The sequence below is a fragment of the Ursus maritimus genome, unplaced genomic scaffold (genome assembly GCF_017311325.1).
Source record: "Ursus maritimus isolate PB19 unplaced genomic scaffold, ASM1731132v1 scaffold_48, whole genome shotgun sequence".
Classification (NCBI taxonomy): domain Eukaryota; kingdom Metazoa; phylum Chordata; class Mammalia; order Carnivora; family Ursidae; genus Ursus; species Ursus maritimus.
In genome coordinates this window covers 162,824-177,064 of record NW_024426641.1, presented here as the reverse complement: position 1 = coordinate 177,064, position 14,241 = coordinate 162,824, and the positions used below count along the sequence as shown (strand labels likewise).

The following is a 14,241-nucleotide window of genomic DNA, read 5'->3' as shown; positions in this document are numbered from 1 at the left end:
GTTTGTACGTTTTTTAATTTACAGGACTATTTCTCCCTTTGTTTATATTTATTTACGATCTAAAGTTTTTCTTACACTTAAAAGCTATCATAATCATAATCGCAGTCTTAAAAGTAAAACCTGAATAAGTAGATCCCTTCCTTACTTTTGAAGAGAGGATTTCAGTTTTATGTCAAGACTGGACAAATGATCTATAAAATCTCTTTTAACTCGAAGATGCTGTGACTGTCTTCTATGCTTTTCAGGCCCATCTGCAATTTTCTGATTTCACACCCAATTGGCATAGATTTTGAATTATGTTCTTACTGCTGCCATTCATGAAGCAATACAATATACTGTAAATGAGTCTTAAACATGTCATGTGACCTTTCTAACAAAAATTGTGTGCCCTCTTCCACACAATTTCCATAGAATTTAAGTGAATTAATGAATATTCTGAAATCAATTCATGTACTAAAGACTATAATGGATATTCAGTATGATAAAATTAAAAAGAACAAAGGTGTAGTATTTAAATGACTCAGGATTCAGTTCCCAATTGAATTACTAACACAATACTTCCCAAGTTGGCTATGAACCTGTAAACGTTGTAGAAATATAAATGCCTAGATCTTACCCAAGGTATTCAAATGAATTGTCTGGGTTGTGTGTTGGGCTTTTATCTTTGTTAAAGATTTTCCAACTTTAGAAAGCCCAACATTTAGATATACACCGTAGACAGACTCTAATCTGAGCCTCAGTTTCCTTCTCTAAGAAATGAGGATTGTCATACTCTGGTCAAAGAAGGTTGTTGGAGATATTAGTAAGAAAATTTATGTAAATCTCCAAATACAGTGCATGGTACGTTGCTGGTGATCAATGAATGTTAGCTTCTCTCTCTCCTTTTTCCTTTTTATTGACTCTACTAGCGAATCTTGACGATTTTTTAAACTCTTTTTATCTAGCTTTGTTAAAACCCACAAGAGAGAAATGAGGAACCATTCAATGAAGACAGAGTTCATTCTTTTGGGTCTGACAGATGACCCTGAATTGCAGGTTGTAATTTTCCTCTTTCTATTTTTTACCTACTTGTTGAGTGTGACAGGAAACTTAACCATCATCATTCTCACTCTGCTGGATTTCCACCTGAAGACACCCATGTATTTCTTCCTAAGGAATTTCTCCTTTTTAGAAATTTCATTCACAACTGTTTGTATTCCACGGTTCCTGGTGAGCCTTGTGACAAAGGACAGAACTATTTCCTATATGAGTTGTATGACTCAGTTATTTTTTTTTATCTTTCTGGGAGTAACTGAATTTTACCTTCTGGCTGCTATGTCCTATGACCGTTACGTGGCTCTATGTAAACCTCTGCACTATACCACCGTCATGAGCAACAAAGTTTGCTACCAACTTGTACTCAGCTCTTGGGTAACTGGATTCCTGATCACCTTTCCTCCAATCATCTTGGGACTCAAGCTGGAATTCTGTGCTTCCAATGTCATTGATCATTTTATTTGTGATTCTTCTCCCATCCTGCAGATCTCTTGTTCAGATACACATTTTCTAGAGCTAATGTCCTTTTTCTTGGCTGTGGTGACACTAATGGTCACATTGATGTTAGTGATTCTCTCCTATGGCTACATTATCAAGACAATTCTCAAATTCCCTTCTGCTCAGCAAAGGACTAAAGCCTTTTCTACCTGTTCTTCCCACATGATTGTAGTTTCCATCTCTTATGGTAGCTGCATCTTCATGTACATAAAACCATCAGCAAATGACAGAGTGACTTTAAGCAAAGGAGTAGCTGTGCTCAATACCTCAGTTGCCCCCTTATTGAATCCCTTTATTTATACACTAAGGAACCAGCAAGTGAAACAGGCCTTTAAGGACATGGTCCAGAAAGTTTTATTTGCTTCAAACAAATGAGAAAGTTCTAAAAAGTACAAAGGGAGAAAATGAATTAACATGTTGCCCTTTTATTTTTTTAAAGATTTATTTATTTATTTGAAAGAGAGAGAGAGCAGGGGGGAAGGGGCAGAGGGAGAGGGAGAGAGAGAATCTCAAGCAGACTCCCGCTGACGGCAGAGCCCAACACAGGGCTCCAGCCCAGGACCCTGAAATCATAACCTGAGCCAAAATCAAGAGTCAGACACTTAACTGAGCCCCCCAGGTGCCAAAAAAATGTTGCTCTGTTAACCTTGGTTTACTTTCTCTTACTTTGTGCATATTTTCAAGTTAGCAATTTCAGCCCACTTGGGGACTCCTTCAATGCAATTATTTCTGGCTAGGAATTCTATCCACAAATCTGTTCCTTTCTTGATTTCAGAAATGCAGAATTTTAAATGTGATATTTTTCACAGATCATATTGTATGAAACAAATGTTTTCAATGAGGTTCTGTATGAGTTAGATGCCTGTACATGTTAGATGCCTGTGGAACTTGGCATGTAAATAGAATGTTTGTAGTCAGAATCATATTTTTAGAACAAAAATGAATGTTTGAAAGAGATTACAAAATCAACCATTTAGTCAAGAAAATAGCTCAGTGATAATAGCTTTATGTTATGAAGAATATTCTATTTCGTGTCATTTTTTAATGTGTGGGCAGATTGCAGAAATTATAAAGTAAGTCAAAGTATAATTTATAATTTATTTTACAAAATACTTTTCTTTCAGTAAGAATAAATTTTGATCCTTATATATGTCATGAATGAGAAAAATGAATAATAATCAATAATAATAATCAAATTCTACATAACCCCAAATGAAAATTTTTAATTAAAAAGTTTTTAATTAAAATTCTAAAATTTTAAATTCCTGAAAGAGATAATGTCTACCTATGCCACTGAAATGAATTGCTATGTAAGAAATTATTTCATTGCCTTACTTCAAAGCTTAAAGTATATTCTAACTCTTCCACAGGATTTTCCTGATTAAATAAATCTATGTTCTTTATCTAAAACATTTCTTATTTGAATGCAATAATCATTTTCCCATATAATGCTAAATTGCATTTTAATATTCTATTCCAGCTAATTGAGGCTTTGGTGATGTTACTGGTAATAATAGCAATACAGGATAAATTCTCCGAAGTCAGTGGAGTCAGTAGGAAATTTTTCTTCTTGTTAACCAAGTTGATTTTAATGTCAAGCATCACTATACTTTGAATGAAGGAAATGTGAGAATGAAAATTTGAAAACATTAATGCCAATTCCCTAAGATAAAGACCAATGTTTATAACTTATTGAAGGAAAAATTAAATGAATGTCAGAGGTCAAATTCAGAGTCTCTGCAAAAGATCATTATATTTCCTTTAAAATCTAGTTGAGAGTTGGCTTATACAAAGCATATTAATACTTGCATTTTAATTTCTATTTTGTCCTTTATAGTATAATCTCCTATATAGTTCTTTGTAATTTTGAATTCGTCTGTAAGAGTATTTGAGAGTAGGGAAAAATATTTCTTAGATCCTACTCTCTTGGAAACTTATTATGTGAGGTTAACAAATTTAGCTCTGTTAGTAGAACAAAAATGAAAGTATATATGATGATCTGGGTTTGAAAATACATTCCATACTATAACCCGATATTTAGTCAGTAATAAAGATAAGGTGCAAAATATTTCTCCCGAGAGTTTACAAATTTGACATATTGTAGAATGCCTATGAAAATTAAAGCTCTAAATTTTAGTGTATTTATACCTAGCTGCTCTGTAAAGAAATAGCTAAAATACTTAGTTACTTTCTAAAATTATTTCAAGATTGATTACTAAAATCATCATGAGAATAGAGGAAAAACTTATATTCATGTTTTTCTAGAGATGAAGACACAATTTGATTAAAAACTAGCTATCCAAGGCTATTAACAAATTTAGCTCTGTTAGTAGAACAAAAATGAAAGCATATATGATGACCTGAGTCACCATATGTTTAAAAGAAAGAAGACAAATGTGCATTTTATAGCAAATAGATCTGAATGTTAGTCAAATGAACATTTCCACATACAGTAAGAGTGGGGATAGTTTTACAATGCAAGATATGAAGAAGTATTTATGATCTAGGATTGATTCCAAGATCACCTGTATTTGCAGTCAAATAATTAATTCTGCATATAAAAATGTGATATAAACACTGTATAGAAGTAGAATACTTACGCCTAAGGCAGTCTGAGCCTTATATAGTTATTTAATAATAATAATGAGCATATTCTTAATTACAGAAAATACAGCAGCTACTAAGTTTTGCAAATATATCCATTATACTGAGCCACTTATTAATAGATAGAACTATGAAGATAGAGTCCATTCTCTGAGCATTTTAAGACAGAAACTAAACCTGTTGAATTAAATGATGTAAATTCTTTCACCCTAATTGGGGCCAATTATTCATGTTAGATTGTAAGCAATTCTGGTAGCACTGTGTAGTTTCTAGATACTATTTCCCACTGAAAGGAACTAGGACTTCTTGGAGAAAGAGTTGTTTCCAGCTTAGGGGTAGGAATCATATGAACTAAGCCTGGAACATTTTTTTTGTGCCAGAAGGAAAGGAAGCGAAAAAATCATAAGGACACAGGAACCAATTTGGATCATACCTACAAGCCTAAAATGGAAAAATCTGACCATAAAAATATAATAATGAATGTAACGTATTGAAACATATCAAATAAAAGCCTATGTATGTATACATTACAAAAGGAAATTGATCATCAGTGGAAGTTGCTAGAACATCAAATTACTACCCAAAACATATCAAATAAAAACCCATGTATGTATACATTACAAAAGGAAGTTGATCATCAGTGGAAGTTGCTAGAACATCAAATTACTACCCCAAAACATTGATGAAGGAGGGGAGGAACCAAATGTTTATCCGGTCTGCCTGTACTTCAGGTAATCAAATAGCTTATCAAAAAAGTTGTGGATTCACAAAAATACAAAAGAAAACGATGGTTTGGACCTCTTTAAACCTACAGTCCTCCACTCTACCACTGAGTTACTGAAGGGTACAATGGTTTGGACATCTTACTGTAATAATGGATCTAGACAATGCATTAGTATGTGCTAAAAATCATTTGTGAAATATGGATGGTGGTATTTATAATAGAGATATTAGACTGACAATACCGACACACTGATCAATCTAAGTATTACTAAGAGTAGGTCAAGCAGACTATAAGGCTCATAACGTAATGCAATAGAAAGCATACAGCCTCACCTATCAACTTTTTCCTAAAAATATGAATCTAAATCTAATCAATAATTAAATACAATTAGCATATAAGAAGTAATTGGGTGAAATAAAAACAAGTTAAGTGATACCATCAGGAAGCAATCATTTGAGTAATCAAGGACATTGTACACTACGAATGATGTCATTTCTCCATCAATGCAAGGGGTAAAAATGAAAGGACTGTAAGGGAATTTTAAAAAGTTGTAACATAACAACCAAATACAATGTGTGGATTTTGTTTGGATTTTGATTCCAACATCTTAACTGTGAAAACAAACACACAAAACAAGACATCTTTATGTGAAAAGGTGAAATGTGAATACATATGGAATATGAAAGTCTATTATGATTTATTGATGCTGATATTGGCATGACGGTAGGTAAAAGAAAATTTTATTTGCAGTTAGATATACTTACTGATAAACTTGTGGGTAAAATGCAACGAATTTATAGGTGAAACGGTATAAGATGCAATGCTGCTCAAAACATAAAAGAGTGGGGGTGCCTGGGTGGCTCAGATGGTTAAGTATCTGCCTTTGACTCAGGTCATGATCCCAAGATCCTGGGATCGAGCCCCACAGTGGGCTCCCTGCTTGCTGGGGAGCCTGCTTCTCCCTCTCCCTCTGCTGTTCCTGCTGCATGTGCTCTCTTGCTCTGTCTGTCAAATAAATAAATAAAATCTTTAAAAAAAAAGCATATAAGAGTGTGGGGGTGATAGAGAAAAATACTTCTAAATGTTGATAATTATGGAACCTGTCAATTATTGCATCTCATCTCCTTTTGTCTCAATTCCCATTTGAGAATGGCTTGAGTACCTAGATTACTGGATCATTTTCTACAAAATTTATCTGCTTGTTGAGATTGGGATAAAAATCATGCCATCTGTGACAACGTGAACAGACCTTGAGAGCATTATGGTAAGTAAAATAAGCCAGATAGATAAAGACAAATACTGCATTGTATCACTTAGATGTGGAATCCAAAAGAAAGTCAAACCCACTTAGAAACAGAGTAGAAAGTGGTTGTGGGGGGCTGGGAGGTGAGGGGATTAGGAGAGATTGGTAAAAATGTACAAACATTCAGCTATAAGATGAATAGGTCTGAGAATCTATTGTATAACATGATGACTATAGTTGATAACACTTTATAATTGAATTTTGTTCAGAGAGTTGAATTTAAATGTTCTCACACACACACAAGATAAATATGTGAAGTGATAGGTGTTTCAATTAACTAGATGAGAAAAATATATATAATATAATATATATTATATATACATGCCTCTTATAATGTACTTGTATATAATATAATCACAATGTACATTTTAAATATTTTATAATTTTATATGTTAATTATACCTCAATAAAGTTGAAAAGTAATCTCCAAAAAAAAAAAAAATCATTGTTCATGACTGGCTACCCGTAAGGCAAACATGCTGCCCTGTTTCTGCATTTGCCACTGAGTTAGCTCAGGAGGGTAGCATGTCCTCACCTAGTGATTTCAGAAAGGTCAGGTTCTAATTTGGCAGGTATATCAAGCCAGTTTAAGGAAACTCATCTTAGCCTTATTCTTCAATCTACCTTTATCATGAATGACGCAAATATTTACACTCATCTGACTGCCGTGCCTATTTCTCAATTTGTTTGGAACACATATTGAGGAAATGTGTGGTTAAATAATATGGTTTGGAAAACCAGTATCATGGATACCATTTACATATGTCACCAAGCTGTGAGCCCAGAGGATAAAACAGACTTGTATAGAAAATGATTTTTCACCTCTGGTTAAAGAAGTCAGAAATCATGGTGTGATAACAGTTATATAAATTGAGATCACTGAGCACTTGATAATCAGAAGTTAAACTCTATTCCCCCCATCTAAGTGGTGTAGGTAGGCTAAAGAAACTTCCACATGGAGAAAAAAGCAAAGATTAAATCTTAACTGAAGCATATATACCTCCTAGATTTAAGCTGATGAATTAGTAGCATAAGTTCTTACAGAAAAATCAGAGAAGATAAATATTTTAGAAATCTGAAGTAAAACCATAACTATAGGGTGAGGATAGCTGCTCAAATACTTCTGCCTGGTTGAAATTTGGAAAGCCGCCAAACATTTTTGGTCCACTTTGGGGACTGAACTTAGAGAATCTCTCTCTTAAGCACTCTAAAATCTTGAGATATCCATGCAGGGCCCTTGAGTCTCTTCACGGACTCACAGTAGGAGGCTCTGTCGTGGAACAGATGATTACCACCAAGAAAAATGCCCAGAACCAGGCTTTCCTCAGTGAAGCTGAAGACCCAGATTACAAGGCCATTTTTCCTTTTTCCCTCTGCTCTTGCTATTACTTCTTTTTCTATTCTCACTTGCTCTTTATGCCTATATATTGGTAATTTGATTTTTTAATTTAATCTTATAGTTTTTATAGTATATTATCCAATTATAATAATTAATATCATTTATTATTAACAGTATTAATAAGGTATGTGTGTATATATACAAAATGCATTACATGTTACTTTTATCCTTGTACATTATCTATGATGTATACCTTTCTCCGTTTTAGTACTAGAAGCTATTTCTTGGGATGTCCCTTGAAATCATCTTGCTGCCTCTGGAGAAGGTTTGTTCAAGTTTACTTGAACAAAAAGGGTCTTTCAAAAATCAATAAAACTAGCTTTGAATCCTAGTTCTATCACTTGTTAGCAATAATTCATTTCTCTAACTTTGATTCGTCTACAATTCTCCAGTATAAATTATAACTATAAATATAACATGTAGGGATATTTTCAGGTTTATCAGTATTATAAATTGTCAAAAAATTTTGGCTTTCATTCTACTTCATTCAGAAATTTAAAAGTAAACATTTTAACAGGATAGCCATGCCTTTCTTTCATCCTTTGTTCACAGATTCATGTTAAATGCTACGTTTGTATTTTTTTAAAGATTTTATTTATTTATTTTGACAGAGAGACAGCCAGCGAGAGAGGGAACACAAGCAGGGGGAGTGGGAGAGGGAGAAGCAGGCTCTCAGCAGAGGAGCCTGATGCGGGGCTCAATCCCAGAACGCCAGGATCACGCCCTGAGCCGAAGGCAGACGCTTAACGACTGAGCCACCCAAGTGCCCCTATGTTTGTATTTTTTATCTTCACATAAAAATTCTGTCTTTGCATTGTCAGAAGTACCAAATCACCATATTGGGAGATTATCTGTTATGTTAACTAATATTTGTCTAGATGCCAGGCATAAACCATTCTAGAATTTCTCGTACAGACAGACATTCTCCGAGGCATTTACCATTTAGAGTAGAATAAAGACAAGTAAATATGACATTGTAGTTTGGTGAGTTCTGAGTGCAGGAGCTAGGTGGTGATAGGAGTCTAATCGGTAGGACTGACCAGGCTTGGTGTAGTGGTGGTGGTGGAACAGTAAGACAAAGTAAGCAAGATTCCTTGTGGAAATGGCATTTCAATTGGAAGACTCCGGGGATTGGGTAGTTGAAAAAGGCGGGGCGGGAAGGTAGAGGGAATTCCTGCTTACAAACGCCACAATATGAGCAATGGCCTGAAGTAAAAGAACAAGGATCAAAGAAGTTTTAATATGTTGGACTGTACAAGTGGAAGTTGGTGAAGAATTGAACGAGTAATTAAACGCTGATAGTTCTTTGAGAGTTATCATTAGATGCATATTTTGGACTCTTGAAATGTCTAAAGATTTCGTTTTTAAAAGCAAATCATTTCATTGATATTAATATTCATATTACATTCTGTTTCTCTTTTCTCTATTCCTAGTATATCTGGCTTGCTGGTCATTTACTTAACGTTCTTCTAGCCCAATAGTTCCCTAGCTCCTGCTGCCATCTGTTTGCTTAATTTAAGTACCCTACGTTCAAGACTTTAACATTTCATTTAGTACATCAGTATCAATCTGTTTTATGTAATTTCAATGCAGGCTTTTAATTCTTTAATGGGAGGTACCAATACATTTCTTCTTTCATCTTAATTTAATTCATATCCCTTTTGGCAATTTTTACATAACTTTGATATTGGATTGGATTCATTCAATAAAATATGTGAATCTTGTGGTTTTAAAGCTTCATCTGTAAATGCTCTTTTGAAATTTTATTCCTTGTTTTAAAATATATTTTGAGTTTTTGAATTTTTTTTTTTTTTTTTTACTGAGTTTTGAGGGTTCTTTATATGTTTTAGACAGCATTCCTTTGTTGCATATGTAGTTTGTAAATATTTTTTTCCCACTCTGTAACTTATTTTTCATCCTCTTAGGGTCTTCTGCAAAACAAAGTTATTTAATTTTGATAATGTAATTTATCAATTTTTCCTTTTTTGAGCTGTGTTTTGATACCAAGTCTCAGAACTCTTTGCTTAGGCCTAAATTCTGAAGATTTTCTTTTGTTTCTTTTTTCATAAGAGTTTATAGCTTTACACTTCATATTTAAATGCATGATCCATTTGAGTTGGTTTTCTATAAAATGCCTCTTAAGTTAAGGCTCCTCCCTGCCCCCCCCCCCCCCCGACCGCGCTATAAATAAATGGATTTAACATGGGGGAAATGGAAGTAGTAAGCATAAATACTCCCTTATTAATAGCCATTTCATCTTTTGCCGAAGGTTTGATATAGACAAAGATACAGCTGCCATCGGTGATAGAAACTACAATCGTGGGAAGAACAGGTAGGAAAAGCTTTAGTCCTTTGCTGGGCAGAGGGGAATCTTAGAATCATTCGATGATATATAGGTAGGACAAAATCACACACACAAGAGTCCTAATGAAGATTAACACAGCAGACAAGAACCATCTGCTCAATGAACCATGTATCTGAGCATGAGATCTTCAGGATAGGATTAGCATCACAGGCAAAGTGGTCAATGGCATTAGAGTCACAGAATTCCAGGTCCAGTTCCAAGCTAAGTGGTGGGAGTATGACCAACAAAGTAGTCATCCAACAGCAGAAGATTGGCCTTTTGCAGATCCTGTGGTTCATGATGGTCATGTAATGCAGGGGTTTGCAGATGGCCGTGTATCGATCAAAGGACATGGCGGCAAGGAGAAAAAATTCTGTTGCTCCGAAAAGATATGAAAAACCAGTTGGCATGCACAAGCATTACAGGTAATAGTCCTATCACCTGTTGCCACACTGTACAAGGATCTAGGAATGCAGGCAGAAGTGAGTGAGATTGCTAAGGAGGAAAATTTTTGGAGAAAAAAGTACATTGCAGTTTTAAGGTGAGAATCCATTAATATGAGAATGATGATGGTCAGGTTTCCAGTTACACCCAACATGTAGGTGATAAGTAGAAATATAAAAATCAGAATCTGTCGTTGAGGGTCATCTGTCAGTCCCAGAAGAATGAAACTGGTTAGTGACGTATGGTTTCTCATTCCTGGGTCCTGACTTCTGCCCAATCTGCATGTAAACCTAAGGGACTCAAGATCTGAGAAGAAGGTGGAAAAAATGTGTTACACCGGATTTGTTTAGAAAAGTTAAGCAATGTATTTAACATATATTTTGTTTTCCTTGATAATGAATATTCTTAAATAGTTCATGCTTTCAGCTCTGCTGACATGTCATCTGGTAGGTTTGAAACTTAGCTTTCAAATATTTTGACCACGATATACGGCAAGATACACATTTTATATTGCAGTCTAATGTACATGCACACACACAAAACACACACACACAAATACACACTTGCATATCAGTGAAACAAAAACTTTCCAAAAAAATACTTATCCACCTTGCTCTCTGATGCTTTCTATTCTAACTTAACTCACTAAAAATAAATGCAAATATCACCAAATTGACTTTTTACTCTTCTAAGTGGTCTGACTGTATTTGAGAAAAAAATAATTTTTTTAGGGATTCTTTAAATAATATAGTTCAAGTAAAACATAATTTTCTATGATTTTTAAGTGTACACTATCCTTTTCCTTTACACTTTGGAACAGATTTATTCATAGCACACTTCCACTCTTGGGGGCAATGAAATAATAAACTTTAGGGTATCCTTTTTTTTCTAAGAATATTTCCCTTATCACTAACTGAAATTTTACTGTTTCATTATCTGCTTGAAGCTTTTTTTCCTGGATAAACTGGAGGCACATGAGGAGTGGTTGTGGCACAAGGTGTTTCTATAACCATCTACCAAAGCAGTAGAGTCACTATTCCACTGCCATGACCAAATCTATAATTAATCTACAAAAGACCTTTTCCATATGAAAAATCCTTCCCTACATCCTTCCCATGAATTTCTCAAATTGTTGTTGCCTTAATCTGACTTGTACTGACTGCCCACTTTGGTGCAGAACGGCAAGCATGTTAATACACACCAAATTCACTAATAAGTGAGAAAACGTTCTATACACAACCGAAGAATATCATCCTTAATGTTTTGTAATCCAGTCTGATATTTGTCTGACCGACACATTTAGACAACCTTCTTATCAAGTCACTGATGTTATCATCAGCTCTCTAAGTATTAAGTGCATTCACCAATCTGACTTCTATCCTTAGCTTCTAATAATTTTCTCTAATTCCTCACTTCCAACCTACTCAACTGCTTACGATATGGCTTCTGGACCCACCACTCCACTGAAACTATTCTTGGCAAGTTTACCTGTTGTTTCTTTAAGTATCAGTGAAGTATAATTTTATTTGCACTTTTTGTTGCATCTGGCACTGTCACTCACTTCTTTCTTTTCTCTTGACACATTGTTTGCACAAAATCCACACTCCTGGTTTTTGTTTTGCCCTTCTGTTTTCTCCTTTATAATTACCTCTTCCCCTACTCACTTTTATTCCACTGGTATTTCTCACACTTCATCCTTAAATCCTCTTCTCTGCTTCTCTATGTGTTTTTCCTGGGTTCTTATTAAATCCCATGACTTCAATTTAGCATGTAAAATTTGATATTTCAAAATGTGCATTTTTGATATGATCTCTTTGAATGTTAAACATATGCCCCTGGCAATTTTACATTCCTTCTAAATGAATTTGTTATAAATGGTTTGCCCCATCTTCTGCATCTCTATTGATCCTTGCCTTACTTCTTGTTTGCGGTACTAAAACTAAACCCAACATTTATTGCCTGGTATTAACAACTGATATCAAACTTTATTGTTTCTTAGTTTAGCCCTATCTTGAAATTTCTTTTTTTTTAAGATTTTATTCACTCACTTATTTTGGGGGGGGATGGGCAGAGGGAGAGAAAGAATCTCAAGCAGACTCCCTGCTGAGCACAGAGCCCCACAGGGCTTGATGTTACAATACTGCGATCCTGACCCGAACCTAAATCAAGAGTCCGATTATGACCCGACTGAGCCACCCAGGCACACCTAGGCCTATCTTGAAATTCTATTGACATTGCCAGCACTTTCACTTAATTTGGTGTTTCCCTGACTCTAACAAGTGGAAGTTTTGTTTGTCTGGTTGGTTGGATAGAGCTATGAAAAGTGACTCTAAAAATACACTGTAGTGAGAGACAGGTATGTGGTGGTCATCTTACATGAACTACCTGTCTGGAAAAATTGTCCTCTAATCATCTATGGCTTTCCCCTCCCAATTACTCCATTTGCTTGCTGATTTTGACGTATGCCTGGTTTTTAGTGACTCGTTCCTGTCTTCTGCTTAGATGTTTAAAGAAGTCTTCCCAAATTATGACAAGCCACATTATGACCCTTCAATGTGTTTTGTTACACTCTATGCTTAATAGATGATGTAAAAAAAAAGTTGGAAATAGGATTTTTTAAATGTTTTTTTACTATATTATGTTAGTCACCATACAGTACATCCCTGGTTTTTGATGTAAAGTTAGATGATTCATTAGTTGTGTATAACACCCAGTACACCATGCAATACGTGCCCTCCTTACTACCCATCACCAGTCTATCCCATTCCCCCATCCCCCTCCCCTCTGAAGCCCTCAGTTTGTTTCCCAGAGTCCACAGTCTCTCATGGTTCATTCCCCCTTCTGTTTACCCCCCCTTCATTCTTCCCTTCCTTCTCCTACCGATCTTCCTATTTCTTATGTTCCATAAATGAGTGAAACCATATGATAATTGTCTTTCTCTGCTTGACTTATTTCACTTAGCATTATCTCCTCCAGTGCCATCCATGTTGCAGCAAATGTTGAGAACTCGTTCTTTCTGATAGCTGAGTAATATTCCATTATATATATGGACCACATCTCCTTAATCCAGTCATCTGTTGAAGGGATCTCGGCTCCTTCCACGATTTAGCTATTGTGGACAATGCTGCTATGAACATTGGGGTGCATATGGCCCTTCTCTTCACTACATCTGTATCTTTGGGGTAAACACCCAGTAGTGCAATGGCTGGGTTATAGGGTAGCTCAATTTTTAACTTTTTAAGGGACCTCCACACGGTTTTCCAGAGTGGCTGTACCAACTTGTATTCCCACCAACAATGTAGGAGGGATCCCCTTTCTCCACATCCTCTCCAACAATTGTTGTTTCTTGCCTTGTCAATTTTTGCCATTCTAACTGGCATAAGGTGGTATCTCAGTGTGGTTTGATTTGAATTTCCCTGATGGCTAATGATTTTGAACATTTTTTCATGTGTCTGTTAGCCATTTGTATGTCATGCTATTTTTTTTGACATAGAAACTCATGATATATTTCAGAAAAAAAATTATATTTATCTGAATAGTTCTTGCATATTTTTCATATCTATTCTTCATACTCTATACTTTTAAAATGAGCCATGCTGTTCTATTTTTCAAATTTGTTTAATAACAGATTTTAATATTGCTATAGTAACTTCAATAGTTTTCTTTCAAATTGCTCATTTTGTTTGACTTCTCAGAAACTTACCTGTTTTTGTGTTATTTGTGGTTACCCTCAATATTTTTATTTTTGTTTTGTTTATACTTCCTTATTTTATTTTTATAATTTTAGCAAAATATACATAACAGAATTTACCATCTCAACTACTTTAAGAGTACAGTTCAGTAGTGTTAAGTACATTTTTATTGTTGTGCAGTATCCATAATACGTAATA

At 34.9% G+C, this 14,241-nt stretch overlaps 1 protein-coding gene and 1 pseudogene across 1 annotated transcript; one reads left to right on the top strand and one right to left on the bottom strand.

Moving 5' to 3' along the window:
* Nucleotides 1–841: 841 nt before the first annotated feature.
* LOC103678906 (olfactory receptor 6C75-like) lies at nucleotides 842–1,908 on the top strand. Its single transcript, XM_008708335.2, has one exon. The coding sequence runs from the start codon at nucleotides 970–972 to the stop codon at nucleotides 1,906–1,908; it is 939 nt and encodes a 312-aa protein (XP_008706557.2). The 5' UTR covers nucleotides 842–969.
* A 6,765-nt stretch (nucleotides 1,909–8,673) lies between these two features.
* LOC103678912 lies at nucleotides 8,674–10,611 on the bottom strand (annotated as a pseudogene).
* Between the last annotated feature and the right edge of the window lie 3,630 nt (nucleotides 10,612–14,241).

What these genes read in the sequence shown, in the direction of transcription:
- LOC103678906 (XM_008708335.2), top strand. Translation starts at nt 970, where the DNA reads ATGAGGAACCATTCAATGAAGACAGAGTTCATTCTTTTGGGTCTGACA.